The sequence below is a fragment of the Sus scrofa genome, chromosome 9 (assembly GCF_000003025.6).
Source record: "Sus scrofa isolate TJ Tabasco breed Duroc chromosome 9, Sscrofa11.1, whole genome shotgun sequence".
Lineage (NCBI taxonomy): Eukaryota > Metazoa > Chordata > Mammalia > Artiodactyla > Suidae > Sus > Sus scrofa.
In genome coordinates this window covers 5,864,174-5,879,761 of record NC_010451.4, presented here as the reverse complement: position 1 = coordinate 5,879,761, position 15,588 = coordinate 5,864,174, and the positions used below count along the sequence as shown (strand labels likewise).

The window sequence follows — 15,588 nt, the reverse complement described above, 5'->3', positions numbered from 1 at the left end:
GGATGGGAATTGCTCATCTTCATAAGTGGCCGGCCCTTTTACCTGATTCTCCTCCTTATGCAGTGCCTTTCCCTTGTGGTATCCGCTGAAATGATGCCAGTGCTTGGACCAAATGGCTGCTAAATTTTGTGTAGGACTCAGAGTGCTGCAACAAAAACAAATCATGGTGCGGGAAAGCTGGGGCCTGGTCAGATGTTAGTTTAATAGGGTGGGAGAAGAGTTTGCAGACCATATCAGCACCTAGTGTTGTCCAAGGGGAGGGAAATGACATGTGGAAGTTGCAGTGGTAAGTTCTTATCTGACTCTGAGGAGGGGGAATGAAGACTTAAGTGTATTTTGGAAATGTAGTATGTTTTGTTTTCTGAGTGACAGTCATGTCCCATTGAGACATAGAGGCAAGTGGAATGTTGACAATGTGGCTGAAGATGAAACAGTAGCACTTGGACACCAGTTGCTGCAAGTCATGAATATAAATGTCGCCCAGTCTGTGGGTTGGCTTTTCATTTTGTTTAGGGTTTCCATTGCTGTGCAGAAACTTTTTAGTTTGTTTAAATCCCATTTGTTTATTTTTGCTCTTCCTGTCATCACTCTAATAGGTGGATCTGAGAAGATGCTTCTCTCCTTTAAGTCAGTGAGAGTTTGGCCTGTGTTTTCGTTTAAGAGTTTTATAGTATCTGGTCTTATATCTAGGTCTTCAATCCATTTTGAGTTTATTTTTGTGTACGGTGTTAGGGAGTGCTCTAATTTCCTTCTTTTCCATGTGGCTGTGCAGTTTTCTCAGCACCACTTATTGAAGGGGCTGTCTTTTCCCCATTGTCTATTCTTGCCTCCTTTGTCATAGATGAGTTGATTGTAGGTGTGTGGGTTGAATTCTGGGCTTTCTATCCTGTTCCACTGATCTATATGTCTGTCTTTGTGCCAGTACCATATGGTTTTGATGAGTGTCACTTTGTAGTATAGTCTGAAGCCAGGGAGCCTGATTCCTCCAGCTGCATTTTTCTTCTTGAGGATGTCTTTGGCAATTCTGGGTCTTTTGTGCTTCCAAACAAGCTTTAGCATATTGTGTTTGAGTTCTGTGAAAAATGTCCTTGGTAATTTGATAGGGATTGCATTGAATCTGTAGATTGCCTTGGGTAGTATAGTCATTTTGATGACAGTGATTCTTCCAATCCAAGAGCATGGTATATCTTTCCATCTATTTGTGTCCTCTTTGATTTCTTTCATCAGTGTCTTAGAGTTTTCAGAGTGCAGGTCTTTAGTCTCTTTAGGTAGGTTTACTCCTAGGTTTTTTATTCTTTTGGATGCGATGGTAAATGGAATTGCTTCCCTAATTTCTCTTTCTGGTCTTTCATTGTTAGTGTATAGACATGCCATCGATTTCTGTGTATTAATTTTTTCCCCTGTATTTATTTAGTTTTTTTTGTTTTTTTTCCCATTTTCTCTGTATATATATATATATATATATATTTTTTTTTTTTCTATTTTCCCACTGTACAGCAAGGGGTCAGGCTATCCTTACATGTATACATTACAATTACAGTTTTTCCCCCAACCTTCCTTCTGTTGCAACATGAGTATCTAGACATAGTTCTCAATGCTATTCAGCAGGATCTCCTTATAAATCTATTCTAAGTTGTGTCTGATAAGCCCAAGCTCCCGATCCCTCCCACTCCCTCCCCCTCCCATCAGGCAGCCACAAGTCTCTTCTCCAAGTCCATGATTTTCTTTTCTGAGGAGATGTTCATTTGTGCTGGATGTTAGATTCCAGTTATGTGATATCATATGGTATTTGTCTTTGTCTTTCTGGCTCATTTCACTCAGGATGAGATTCTCTAGTTCCATCCATGTTGCTGCAAATGGCATTAGGTCATTCCTTTTTATGGCTGAGTAGTATTCCATTGTGTATATATACCACCTCTTCCGAATCCAATCATCTGTCGATGGACATTTGGGTCGTTTCCATGTCCTGGCTATTGTGAATAGTGCTGCAATGAACATGCGGGTGCATGTGTCTCTTTTAGGTAGAGATTTGTCCGGATAGATGCCCAAGAGTGGGATTGCGGGGTCATATGGAAGTTCTATGGATAGATTTCTAAGGTATCTCCAAACTGTTCTCCATAGTGGCTGTACCAGTTTACATTCCCACCAGCAGTGCAGGAGGGTTCCCTTTTCTCCACAGCCCCTCCAGCACTTGTTATTTGTGGACTTATTAATGATGGCCATTCTGACTGGTGTGAGGTGGTATCTCATGGTAGTTTTGATTTGCATTTCTCTTATAATCAGCGATGTGGAGCGTCTTTTCATGTGTTTGTTGGCTATCTGTATATCTTCTTTGGAGAAATGTCTATTCAGGTCCTTTACCCTTTTTTCCATTGATTGATTGGCTTTTTTGCTGTTGGGTTGTATAAGTTGTTTATATATTCTAGAGATTAAGCCCTTGTCAGTTGCATCATTTGAAACTATTTTCTCCCATTCTGTAAGTTGTCTTTTGGGTTTCCTTTGCTGTGCAAAAGCTTTTCAGTTTGATGAGGTCCCACGGGTTTATTGTTGATCTCATTTCTATTGCTTTGGGAGACTGACCTGAGAAAATATTCATGAGGTTGATGTCAGAGAGTGTTTTGCCTATGTTTTCTTCTAGGAGTTTGATGGTGTCCTGTCGTATATTTAAGTCTTTCAGCCATTTGGAGTTTATTTTTGTGCATGGTGTGAGTGTGTGTTCTAGTTTCATTGCTTTGCATGCAGCTGTCCAGGTTTCCCAGCAATGCTTGCTGAATAGACTTTCTTTTTCCCATTTGATGTTCTTGCCTCCCTTGTCAAAGATTAATTGACCAGAGGTGTCAGGGTTTATTTCCGGATTCTCTATTCTGTTCCATTGGTCTGTCTGTCTGTTTTGGTACCAGTACCACACTGTTTTGATGACTGTGGCTTTGTAGTATTTCTTGAAGTCTGGGAGAGTTATGCCTCCTGCTTGGTTTTTGTTTCTCAGGATTGCTTTGGCGATTCTGGGTCTTTTGTTGTTCCATATAAATGTTTGGATTGTTTGCTCTAGTTCTGTGAACAATGTCATGGGTAATTTGATAGGGATTGCATTGAATCTGTAGATTGCTTTGGGTAGGATGGCCATTTTCACAATACTGATTTTTCCAATCCAGGAACATGGAATATCTTTCCATTTCTTTCCATCTTCTTTGATTTCTTTGAATAAGTTTTATAGTTCTCGGCATAGAGGTCCTTTACCTCCTTGGTCAGGTGTATTCCGAGGTATTTGATTTTGTGAGGTGCAATTTTAAAAGGTATCGTATTTTTGCATTCCTTTTCTAATGTTTCATTGCTGGTATACAGAAATGCAACTGACCTCTGAATGTTAATGTTATATCCTGCCACTTTGCTGAATTTATGAATCAGTGCAAGGAGTTTTGGGGTTGAGTCTTTAGGGTTTTCTAGGTATAGTATCATGTCGTCTGCATACAGGGACAGTTTGATCTCTTCTCTTCCTATATGGATGCCTTTTATTTCTTTGGTTTTTCTAATTGCTGTGGCTAGGTCTTCCAAAACGATGTTGAAGAGCAGTGGTGAGAGTGGGCATCCCTGTCTTGTTCCAGATTTGAGTGAGAAGGCTTTCAGTTTTTCCCCATTGAGGATTATATTTGCTGTGGGTTTATCATAAATGGCTTTGATTATATTCAGGAATGTTCTCTCTATACCCACTTTGGCGAGGGTCTTGATCATGAATGGATGTTGAACTTTGTCAAATGCTTTTTCTGCATCTATTGAGATGATCATATGATTTTTGACTTTTTTTGTGTTAATGTGGTGTATGATGCTGATTGATTTGCGTATGTTGAACCATCCTTGTGAACCTGGGACGAACCCAACCTGGTCACGGTGTATAATTTTTTTGGTATGTTGTTGGATTCGGTTGGCTAAGATTTTGTTGAGAATTTTGGCATCTATATTCATCAATGATATTGGGCGATAGTTTTCTTTTTTGGTGGTATCTCTGCCTGGTTTTGGAATGAGGGTGATGGTGGCCTCAGAGAATGTCTTTGGGAGTATTCCTTCTTCTTCAACCTTTTGAAAGAGTTTAAGGAGGATGGGCACCAATTCCTCTTTATATGCTTGATAGAATTCACCTGTGAAGCCATCTGGTCCTGGACTTTTATTTGTAGGGAGTGATTTTATGACCTCTTCAATTTCATTTCTAGTGATCGGTCTGTTCAGTTGGTCTGTTTCTACTTGATTCAGTTTTGGCAGGCTGTAAGATTCTAGAAAATTGTCCATTTCTTCCAGATTGTCAAACTTGTTGCCATACAGTTGTTCATAGTATTCTCTTATGGTTTTTTGTATTTCTGCTGTATCCGTTGTGATTTCTCCTTTTTCATTTATAATTTTGGTGATTTGGGTTCTTTCTCTCCTCTTTTTAGTGAGCCTGGCCAGGGGTTGTCAATTTTGTTCACCTTTTCAAAGAACCAGCTCTTGGTTTTATTAATTTTCTCTATTGTTTTTTGAGTCTCTATTTTATTGATTTCTTCTTTGATCTTTATAATTTCCTTCCTTCTGCTGACTTTAGGACTTTTTTGTTCTTCTTTTCTAATTCATTTAGGTGGAGGGTTAAGTTGTCAATTTGGGATCTTTCTTCTTTTTTGAGAAAGGCCTGGTTTGGTATAACTGTCCCTCTGAGCACTGCTTTCGCAGCATCCCATAGATTTTGAGAGGTTGTGTCTTCATTATCATTTGTTTCAAGGTAGTTTTTAATCTCCTTCCTGATTTCCTCATTGACCCATTGGTTTTTTAGTAGCATGTTGTTTAGTCTCCATGGAGTAGGTTTTTTCTCTTTCCTTTTCCCAGGGTTGATTTCTAATTTGATGGCATTGTGGTCAGAGAAGATACTTGAGATAATTTCTATGCTGCTAATTTTATTGAGATTCGCTTTGTGTCCCAATATGTGGTCGATTCTTGAGAATGTTCCATGAGCATTTGAGAAGAATGTGTATTCTGATTTTTTTGGATGTAGTGTCCTGAAGAGATCAATTAAGTCTAACTTTTCTATTGTTTCCTTTAGGATCTCTGTTGCTCTATTGGTTTTCTGTCTAGAGGATCTGTCCACTGATGTGAGGGGGGTATTAAGGTCTCCTACTATGATTGTATTCTCATCAATATCTCCCTTTATGTCTGTTAATATTTGTTGTATGTATCTGGGTGCTCCTATATTTGGGGCATATATGTTGACAATAGTAACATCCTCCCCTTGGATGGATCCCTTAATCATTAAATAGTGTCCTTCTTTGTCTTTCTTTATGTCTTTTGTTTTAAAGTCTATTTTGTCTGATATGAGCGTTGCGACTCCTGCGTTTCTGTCATGTCTATTGGCGTGAAATATTTTTCCCCACCCTTTCACTTTCAATCTATATGTATCTTTTGTCCTAAGGTGAGTTTCTTGTAGGCAGCACATTGAAGGTTTTCGCCCTTTTATCCACTCAGCCACTCTATGTCTTTTGATTGGGGCATTCAGTCCATTGACATTTAAGGTGGTAATTGATAGATGATTATTTATTGCCATTTGAACCTCGTGTTCCAGTTGATTCTATGGTTCTCCATTCTTCCTTTTTTCTTTTTTTTTTTTTTTGGTTGTATGATCTCCTGTTCTTATCTGTTTGAGTGTATTTTTTTTTTCATTTTTTGCAAATGCAATATTTGGTTTTGGCTTGTGGTTGTCCTGTTTTTTAAGTATGCTAACCCCTTCCCATAATTGTGTGTTTTAGCCTGATGGTCCTGTAAGTTCAATCACTTCATTACTATATTGAAATTAAGAAGAGAGACATACAAACAAACAAAAAGGTTTATTTACTTCCTAACATCCCTTGCCCACATTTTATGGTTTTGATGACTCTTTTTTATTTTTTTCTTTTTAATTTTATTTTGTTTGAAGCATGTTCATGATTAAATCTGTATGCTGGCTTATTTGAGTGACTGCTCTCTGATTGTGGTTTCCTCAGTCCTAGTTCTTCCTCTTCTTCTTTTTTTTTTCTTTTCTTTTTTCTTCCCTTTCCTTCCTTTCCTTTTGGTTTAGAGAGGCCCTTTCAATATTTCCTTTAGCCTGGGTGTTGTGTTGCTATATTCTTTAAGTTTTTGTTTGTTCGGAAAATTTTTATTTCCCCTTCTATTTTAAATGATATTCTTGCTGGTTAGAGTATTCTAGGTTGCATATTTTTTCCTTTGAGCACTTTAAATATCTCTTGCCATTCCCTCCTGGCCTGTAGTGTTTCTGTAGAGAAATCAGCTGATATTCTTATGGGGGTTCCCTTGTAGGTAACATTCTGTTTTTCTCTTGCTGCCTTTAGGATCCTCTCTTTATCACTAACATTTGCCATTTTTATTATGATGTGTCTTGGTGTGGGTCTGTTTGGGTTCAGTTTGTTTGGGGCCCTCTGTGCTTCTTGTATCTTGAATCCAGTATCCTTTAGATTTGGGAAGTTTCCAGCAATAATTTCTTCAAATATATTTTCCATTCCCTTATCTTTTTCTACTCCTCATGGAATTCCTATTACGTGTAGTTTGGCCCGCTTTATATTATCCTATAGGTCTCTTATATGGCTTTCCAGTTTTTTGATTTGGTTTTCTGTCTGTTGACCGGATTGTGTGATTTCCATGATTCTATCTTCCATATCACGGATTCGTTCTTCTGCATTATTCATTCTGGTTTTTACTGCCCCTAGTTCAATTTGCATCTCTGCAAATGAATGTTCTAGTTTTTCTTGGCTCCTCCTTATATTTTCTAGTTCCTTTCTGAGGGTATCTGCATTACTGTTCATATCTTCTCTGAATTCCTTCAGTATTTTCAGTATTTCTCTTTTGAACTCCAGGTCTGTCTGACTGCAGAGATCTGTTTCATTGTTGACTGTTTTAGGTGAGTTCTCCTGTTGGTTTGACTGGGGGTGGTTTCTCAGCTTCTTCATCTTGCTTGTTGTTTTCTTTCTCCTGAGGGAGTTGTACTCTCCGTTATCAGGCAGTGTTTGCCTTGTCACTGCCGTGGAATGTTTCCTGAGGGCTGGCGTTGTTGGTCAGTCTTTTTTGAGGCAGTGTGGCTTTTCTGGAGTGTTGATGGGGCTAACAGGGTCTCTTTGAAGCAACGGAGGACTTCCTGAGGGCATATAGGACTGGGAGGTCCACACCACGATGGTAGCAGATTTCACCCGGTCATGCAGAGCTTGCTCTGGTGTTTTTAGGCTGTGGGGTTCCTGCAGGGGGTTGGCGGTGTTGGGGAGCTGTTCCTCAGGAGTGTAGCACCCCCTGGGGGCTGGAGCAGCTATCTGGGTCTCTGAGAACCTAAGAGGCTCTTCCCTAGGGCAGCCCAACTCGAAGGACAGCCTGAGAATGTAGGCGGATCTTTTCACAGTCTGGCCGAGCTTGGTGCAGCTTTTCTGGGCTGCAGGGGCTCTTCCAGGGGGCTGGTGGTGCTGAGCAGCTATTCTGTGGGAGTGGGGAACCCCCTGGGCGCTTGGGCGGATAGCACGGCCATTGGAGACCCACGAGGCTCCTCCCCAGGGAAGCCCGACTCAGAAAGACCGTCTGAGATCTTTTCCCAACTCGGCCAGGCTTGTTGCAGCTTTTCTGGGCTGCAGGGGGTCCTGCCTGGAACTGGCAGTCCTATGCAGCTGGTCCACTAGGGCACCCCCTGGGAGCTTTGGCGGGTAGCAGGGCCATTGGAGACCCAAGAGGCTCCTCCCCGGGCAACCCGACTCAGAAAAACCGTCGGAGAATTATGCCAATCTATTTACAGCCTGGCTAAGCTTGTTCTAGCTTTTCTGGGCTGCAGGCCTTTTCTCGGGGCTGGTGGTGTTTGGTGCTGCTCTGCGGAAGTGTAGCCCCTCCAAAGGGCAAGCAGGCCTGTGCAGGGACAGCCGCTGCGGTGGTAGGCTTCAGGCAATTGTTGAGGCCAACCCTCCTGGATGGCAGGCAGCCCCAGGTCCGGTGAGAGCGTAGGGGGTGGTTGGGGTGGGGGGAGGGGATGCACTGGGAAGCACAGCTTTCTGCTAGCTAGCGGGCCTGTAAGCTTGCTGTGGCGTGGGGGGTATTCTATGGGGACCCACCCCTTCTTCTCTCCCCTCCCCAGCACGAGCGCAGACCAGGCTCTTCTCCCAGGATCCTCTGATGTGGCTTTCCACTTCCCCGCCCTAGAGTATTGTTCCCTTCCTCTGCAACAGCTTTGTTTTCTAGTCTCCCAGGCAGTCTCTGCCCTGTCAAATGGTTTCTAGACCTCCCAAGCAGTTTCCGCTCTGCCCCGCACCCCCAGCCCAGGGACTAACCTCTGGAGCCGAGGTCTTGGTGCCCAGCCCCCACCCAGGCGTCTCAATTTTTGGTGACTGTGCCCGTAGTTCAGATGGTCCGTTGGGTTCTTGATCGGCTTTTCCGTACTCCAACTTACTGCTACACTCTTCTCTGCAGCTGGAGATTCCTTTGGTTCCTTTGATCTTTCCCCCGGTAGGTGACTTTCCTGGGTGCGGGACCCCTTTCTCATCCGCAGTTCCTTTTCGGCAGCACCCGTCCCGCTTGGATTCACCTTCTCTCATTCTCCTTTTTCTCCCGTTCTGCCCAATAATGTCACGAACTTCTTGCCGTTATTGGAGTTTAGGTTCCTCTGCCACGATTGGTTGCTGTTCTGTGCGAGTCATTTATTCTGTAGATGTGCTTTTTTTGTTGTGTTTGTGGGAGAGGGGGAGCGTGTTCCCCTACTCCTCCACCATCTTGTCCTCTCCTATTTGTGCATTAATTTTGTATGCTGTGACCTTGCCAAATTCATGGATGATCTCTAACAGTTTTCTGGTAGAGTCTTTAGAAAGATTCTCTAGGTGTAGTATCATGTCATTTGCAGACAGTGATGGTTGTACTTCTTCCTTTCCAGTTTGGATTCCTTTTATTTCTTCTCTGATTGCTCTGGATAGGACTTTATTTTTAGCAACATGGATGGACCTAGAAATTGTCATGCTAAGTGAAGTCAGCCATACAATGAGACACCAACATCCAATGCTTTCACTGGCATGTAGAGTCTGAAAAAAGCACACAATGGACTTCTTTGCAGAACAGGTACTGACTCACAGACTTTGAAAAACCTATGGTTTCCAAAGGAGACAGTTTGGGGGGTGGGGAGATGTGCTGGTGTTGTGGATGGAAATCCTATAAAATTGGATTGTGATGCTCATTGTACAGCTATAAATGTAATAAATTCGTTGAGTAATAATAAGTAAATAAATAAATGTAACCCAAGAAGTTCCCATTTTGGGGTAGTGGAAATGAATCTGACTAGGAACCATGTGGTTGCAGATTTGATCCCTGGCCTTGCTTGGTGGGTTAAGGGTCTGGCATTGTTGTGAGCTGTGTTGTGGGTTGCAGACATAGCTTGGATCTGGTGTTGCTGTGGCTGTGGCTCCGATTCGATCCCTAGCCTGGGAACCTCCATATGCGGCAGTTGCGGACCTAATAAGAAAAATAAATAAATAAATAAATAAATAAAATGTAACCCCAAAGCTTAGGTTTGGCCACTGTGAATTTGGGACTGGGCACCCGCACAACACATTGCGTGTGACTGACACAATTCTTGACCTGGGTGATGTTGGCCTTATAATTCATTAATCCATTTGTTTTGTTTTTGTGTGTGTGTGTCTGTATGTGCTGATGATAACAAGTTTAAAAAAAATCCAAGAAAGAAGAGATAATTTCTTTCCAGTCCAAGAGGTAACAGTCTAAGTATATGTCAGTAGTTTCATTTGCAATTACTTTATTTCTTTTCTCTTCTTTCCCAAGTCCAATGTACCCTGAGGTTGATTCTTGGTTATATATTCACCTTCTTCCTGTTGCTTCTGTTTTCATTTCACTTGAAATCCACTGGGCAAGGATTTTCTGCAACCAACGTCTGTCCCTGGAGCCCTGGTGTAAGTGCTTCCCTCAGGGACTGTAATGACAGAGGATAAAATGCCCCCATCCTGCCACACAACAGGCTGACTTCATCTCCAGTGTAGTGTCTGTCCCTGGAGGCTCAGTCTAAGGCTGGTGAGGGCATTAAACACCTGCCGATGGGGGTGGTTCCAAGACTAGGGTCATGACTGGGCAGGTGCTGTTTCCCAGACAGGCCAGAAGAAACAGACTCATGGAAGCTCTTGATGTAAGTACATGAAGAATGGTCATGACCAGAGGCCCAGATCTCTGGTTTGAGCAGATGTGGTGGGTGAGGTCTGGGAAGGCAGGTGCATACTTGGTCTGTCTGATGTTACTGCAGGTTAGTAAATAAAGGGACACCATCCTTACAATTACAGGTGCCTTAGTAATTCACTTGGACATGAGAAAGGAGAGACATTCACCTAGAAATTGCAGGTGTGTCTTGGGAGATAGGAGAACAGCCTTGAGATCTTGATGGGGCTCCCAAAGCAGAGAGGGAAAGAGGAGCCCTCCAGGCCTTCTTGGGCAGATGTATGAAGATGGTATAGGAACGGAGGCCTTTGGAAGGAGATTTCTGGGATGAACAGGTATTGGCCCAAAGTCGCTCTATCAGGAGACCAAAGGGGCAAACACCCCTGAGGTCAGTGGCTTGGTCTTTGGCCAAAAAAGGAAACAGACATCACTCCCTTCTCCTCCTTTTCTCCTCTGTATATTGATAACCATCGATTTGTCGGAGAAAACGTATACCAGTGTCTTTTAGTTTGGTTAGTTGAAACCACGTACCTTTTAATTAGAGTGTTCCTCCTTGAGGGCAGAGAACATATCTTATTCACCACTGTAGGTGTCTTCTTCTTTGCATGGTCAAGGAAGGTGGAGAGTGTGAGATGGGCTAAAGGCTGCTGGTGACTTCACAAAGAGCATCCCCAGAAAATCTGTGTTTTCATCTCAGCCGGTGACCATGAGGTGACGTCTCTGGTGGTGCCCGCAGGTATGCTTTCCTTTAACCGCACTGGGGTCAGCCACACCGTCTTCTACTTGCTGGGCATCCCTGGCCTTGAGGACCAGCACCTGTGGATTTCCATCCCCTTCTTCATTTCCTACGTCACCGCCCTGCTTGGGAACAGCCTGCTCATCTTCCTCATTCTCACGAGGCGCAGCCTCCATGAACCCATGTTCCTGTTCCTGTGCATGCTGGCCGGGGCCGACATCGTGCTGTCCACCTGCACAGTCCCTCAGGCCCTGGCCATCTTCTGGTTCCGTGCTGGGGAGATCTCCCTGGATCGCTGCATCTCTCAGTTCTTCATCATACACTGCATCTTCATCTCTGAGTCAGGCCTCTTGCTGGTGATGGCGTTTGACCGCTACGTTGCCATATGCTACCCTCTGAGATACACCACTATTCTGACACACACGCTGATTGGGAAGATCGGTGTTACCATCTTTCTGAGAAGTTATTGTACTATTTTCCCCATCGTATTTCTTTTGAAAAGGCTGACATTCTGCCGAAATAATGTCCTTCCACATACCTATTGTGAACACATCGGCTTGGCCAAATATGCCTGTAATGACATTCGAGTGAACATCTGGTATGGACTCTTTGTCATAGTGTCAACGGTGGTCTTAGACGTCCTGTTAATTTTTGTGTCCTACATGCTGATTCTCCGTGCTGTCTTCCACATGCCTTCCCAAGATGCTCGTCACAAAGCTCTCAACACGTGTGGCTCCCATGTCTGCATCATCATCCTCTTTTATGGGCCTGCCATCTTCACCACCCTGACTCAGCGGTTTGGACGCCACATCCCAGCTCATATCCACATCTTGTTGGCCAATGTCTGCGTGCTGGTTCCCCCGATGCTGAATCCCGTCATTTATGGGATCAAGACCAAGGCAATTCGAGAGCAGGTGGCTCACCTATTTTTCCCGAAGCAGAAATGACTTTGCAGGAGGCACAGGTTTCTGAGCATCCAGCCCTCTGTGGTGTGGATGATAGATGTCGCGTTGCAATGCACATTGTAAACTAACTACTAGAAACAGCTCAGCGAGTTTGGTTTCCGGACGAGGGTCCAGGGTAATAAATCTTATTGACTTTCTGTCTTCCTGCCCTGGCTCATGGTGTTTTAATTTGCAGGCTCAGCCATAGACCCTAAGAGTGTGGAGGAGGATTTTTCCTGTCCTCTGGATTCCACTGTAGTGACGAGGAACTTAACCTGATGTTCTCAGGTGACTGTTTGAGAGTGTTAAGAGCTAGATGTCAGGATGTGATTTAGGATTTAGAAAGTGAATGATCCTGGTGTTGACTGTTAGGATTTTGGTACGTGGTCTCAGACTGCAATGAACTGGATTCAACTTTTGGATGCTGGCAGTGTTACCAGAGTGTCCAACATTAAAGCCAATATGGTGATCAGTTCCCACTGGCACACTTTCCAGTGCAGGGAATTTCAATGTGTGAGTTTTATTATAGCGTTTATTCAAAGTATTTGTTAAAAAGAGCATATGTGAGATTTGAATTCGTTAGGCTTCCAAAATCTCACTTTTAATCAATTATTTCACAAATGTTTATTGGATGAATCTAAGGCCTGGACATTGTGCTAGGCACTAGGTAACACTGCAAGCTAAAGCACCTGCAGTACCCACCCTCGAGATGTTTTAGTCTAATGAGGAAGATAAGAATCAGCATTTCACTCGCATGTATGCACTTCCATGCGTGCTTTAGATTTTCCTAGGAAATGTTTGGGTTTGGGAGGGAGCCTGGAGTTTCTTGATGGAAGTGAGTTTCATCTGCAATCAGATAGCTGCAGAGACCATTGAGAATGTGTTTGTTGATAAGGTTGAATCAGGGAACTCTGAAGGGAGTGAACACAGCCCGTGAATAGACACTGAGGCTAGATAAAGCCTGGTACCTTCAAAGAATGCAGTGATCCCTAATGTGCCTTTCTGACAGGTAGGATGAGAACTCTTTCCATTTTTCTCCAAACGAGGGGAGACCTGGCCATTTGTAAGCAAGAGCCCTTCCTGATGATTTGTGTGTTTTGGGAGTGGTCTTCCTTTCTCTGTCTGCTCTGAGACCTATGTTGCATGGGGCAAAGCAGCAACAGAGGCTTGAGGGCCTGTCAGGCAGGTGAGGTTATGGAGTGGAAGGCCTTTCCTTTGAGAGATTTAATCTGGAAGCACATCAAACTGAACTTGAGCCTGAACTGTCCTGGTGTTGGCTCTGTTTTGTGTAACGTCTCTGGCTTTAGTGTTGCAAGCGTGGTTGTCAGTGTAGCTGCTTTGGCATCCTCTGGAAGCCTGTTGGGAATGTCCCGTCTTGGATCCCCTTTGGTTTAATGAATCAGACATTGCCTGTCAGGAAGATTCTCAGGTTATGTGAATACAGGTGAATTGAGTGACACTCCTTAAGGTGATAGATTCTTGACTTTTGTTGCATGTTAAGTCCACCTGCTTCTTTGAGGAGCTCTTGATATCTAGTCCCACCATCAGAGACCTAGATGTAATTTTTTCCTGAATCAAATGAGATGCAGATATAATATTTCCCTGAATCGAATGAGTTTTTAAAGCTCTCCAGCCACTTGTGATGTGCAGTGATATACCTAAGAAATAAAGATGGGACCTTGTATTTTCAGAAACATCTGCCTTTCATAAGGTGGTTGTTGTCAGGCTTTTGTGGGCATGCAAATCACCTGGAGGGCTTTTGATAACACAGATTTGGGCTCCATCCTCCAATGTTTGTGAGTCAGTTGGTCTGGTGTCCCTAGTTTCATTTTTCTCAACTTACTACTTTATGCTGGTTTGGGGATCTCACTTGGAGAAGCAGTGTTTCAGAGTGTATAATGATTTAGGGAAGTTTGCAATTAACAATCAGCTTCCACAAGAGAAGCATGAGAAATAGTCTGTTGTTTCATAGATTTTTTTTCCCACTGCACTGTTATGAAGTCATATGTTTATCTATCCTTTTTGTTTGTTATTCCCTTTGTAGTTTCCTCATCTATGACATTCACTTGAAATTAAGATACACATGAAAATGAATATAATTTTATATATTTTCCATTTTTGTGTGCAAATGCTCAGAAATGGCTCTCTGTAAAGTAGATGTATGTAGAAGCTTGCCTCAACTCCTCAATGTTCCTGAGAGTCATGACTTTAAGAATATTTGTCAAGACAAAAACTCTGCAGGAGGCTGCAAATAAGCAACGAATTTATTTGCTGTCTTAACTGCAATTCTGGAGATGCAATTTCAGGGTGCTTCAAACAACTGTTATGGGGAAGTAAAAAAGTCTGGAGCTGGAGTTCTGGCCATGGCTATGTGGCTAATGAGTCCGACTAGGAACCATGAGATTGTGGGTTGGATCTCTGGCCTTGCTTAGTGGGTTAAGGATCCAGCATTGCTGTGAGTTATGGTGTATGTTGCAGATGTGGGTTGGATCCCACATTGCTGTGGCTTTGGCGTAGGCCGGTGCCTACAGCTCCAATTATACCCCTAGCCTGGGATCCTCCATGTGCAGCAGGAGCGGCCCTTGAAAAGGCAAAAGGACCAAAAAAAAAAAATTCTGGAGCTTATAGATACAAGAAGCCATGAGGTTACCAGTTGCCTGGATAGAACTGTGGGGCCCCAGATGGGGGCCCAAAAATATTTGTCCTTAAGGCCTCAGAAGATATGTGAAGGTTTGTTCTGATCAGTACATGGGCTGATGCAAGTTACTTCTAGGGCAAGGGTCCGATATACCTTTTGAGTATCTGGCAGATATTGTGGATGACTTCATCAGGTCCACAGGTCAGGTTCCATCCAGTCCGAGACAAGTTTAAGTCACACTCCCTCAATGGCGTCCTGGTTCCATCTTGGAATAGTCTCTTCCCAATCTTCCTGAGAAGATTGTGGTTCTATTTGCAAATGTGAAATGCATAAGGTGCTGTGGTGTTGGAAGTCTCACATCCGATCAGCAGGGATGGAGTCCGCATGTGATGTTTGTCGTGGTGAACAGGTTTATGACTTTTGGGGAGGCAAGTGTGGTTGAGATGTGGAGGTTTAGAGGATTGAATCACCTTCGGTGTTCTCATGATTGCATTACATTCTCTGATGAGATTGACTCAATAAAGACTTAGATATTCTCCTGGAACCATTTATGACTTTTGTAGAGTCTTCCTGTAACTTCCACAGGTACTTTTACGGAATATCTGAATGTATATTAGAGTGCAGCATTACTTGAAAATGTATGCATTACTGAATTGGATGCAAGTTCAAAAATTTAAACAGATTTTCAGGCAAATTCAAGGACAGTTCCCTGCAATGCAGTAGCATATTTGTAGTTTGGGCAGATGATGTCCTTCCTGAGCTAATTGTAAAATTTGTTCAGTCTCAGCCTAAACTCACCAGTGAGACCACCGGCCAACTCCAGCTTTCAAAAGTCCATTGGGAGCCAAGTGTGGTTGAGATGTGGAGGTTTAGAGGATTGAATCACCTTCGGTGTTCTCATGATTGCATTACATTCTCTGATGAGATTGACTCAATAAAGACTTAGATATTCTCCTGGAACCATTTTTTTCTCCTTTCTTTAAGTTTTATAGAGGTAGAGTTGATTTACAATGCAGTGGTACTTCCCTGAACCAGTTTGAAGCACCAGGCATGTGCTCATACTTTTCAAGCCTGTATCCGATGCT

General features: G+C 43.1%; 1 protein-coding gene across 1 annotated transcript; it reads left to right on the top strand.

Annotated features, from left to right (window-relative positions):
* LOC100521672 (olfactory receptor 52B4-like) lies at nucleotides 10,795-13,914 on the top strand. Its single transcript, XM_021062421.1, has one exon. The coding sequence runs from the start codon at nucleotides 10,924-10,926 to the stop codon at nucleotides 11,866-11,868; it is 945 nt and encodes a 314-aa protein (XP_020918080.1). The 5' UTR covers nucleotides 10,795-10,923; the 3' UTR covers nucleotides 11,869-13,914.

Excerpts from the sequence above, each read along its gene's own strand:
- LOC100521672 (XM_021062421.1), top strand. The coding sequence starts at position 10,924 with ATGCTTTCCTTTAACCGCACTGGGGTCAGCCACACCGTCTTCTACTTG.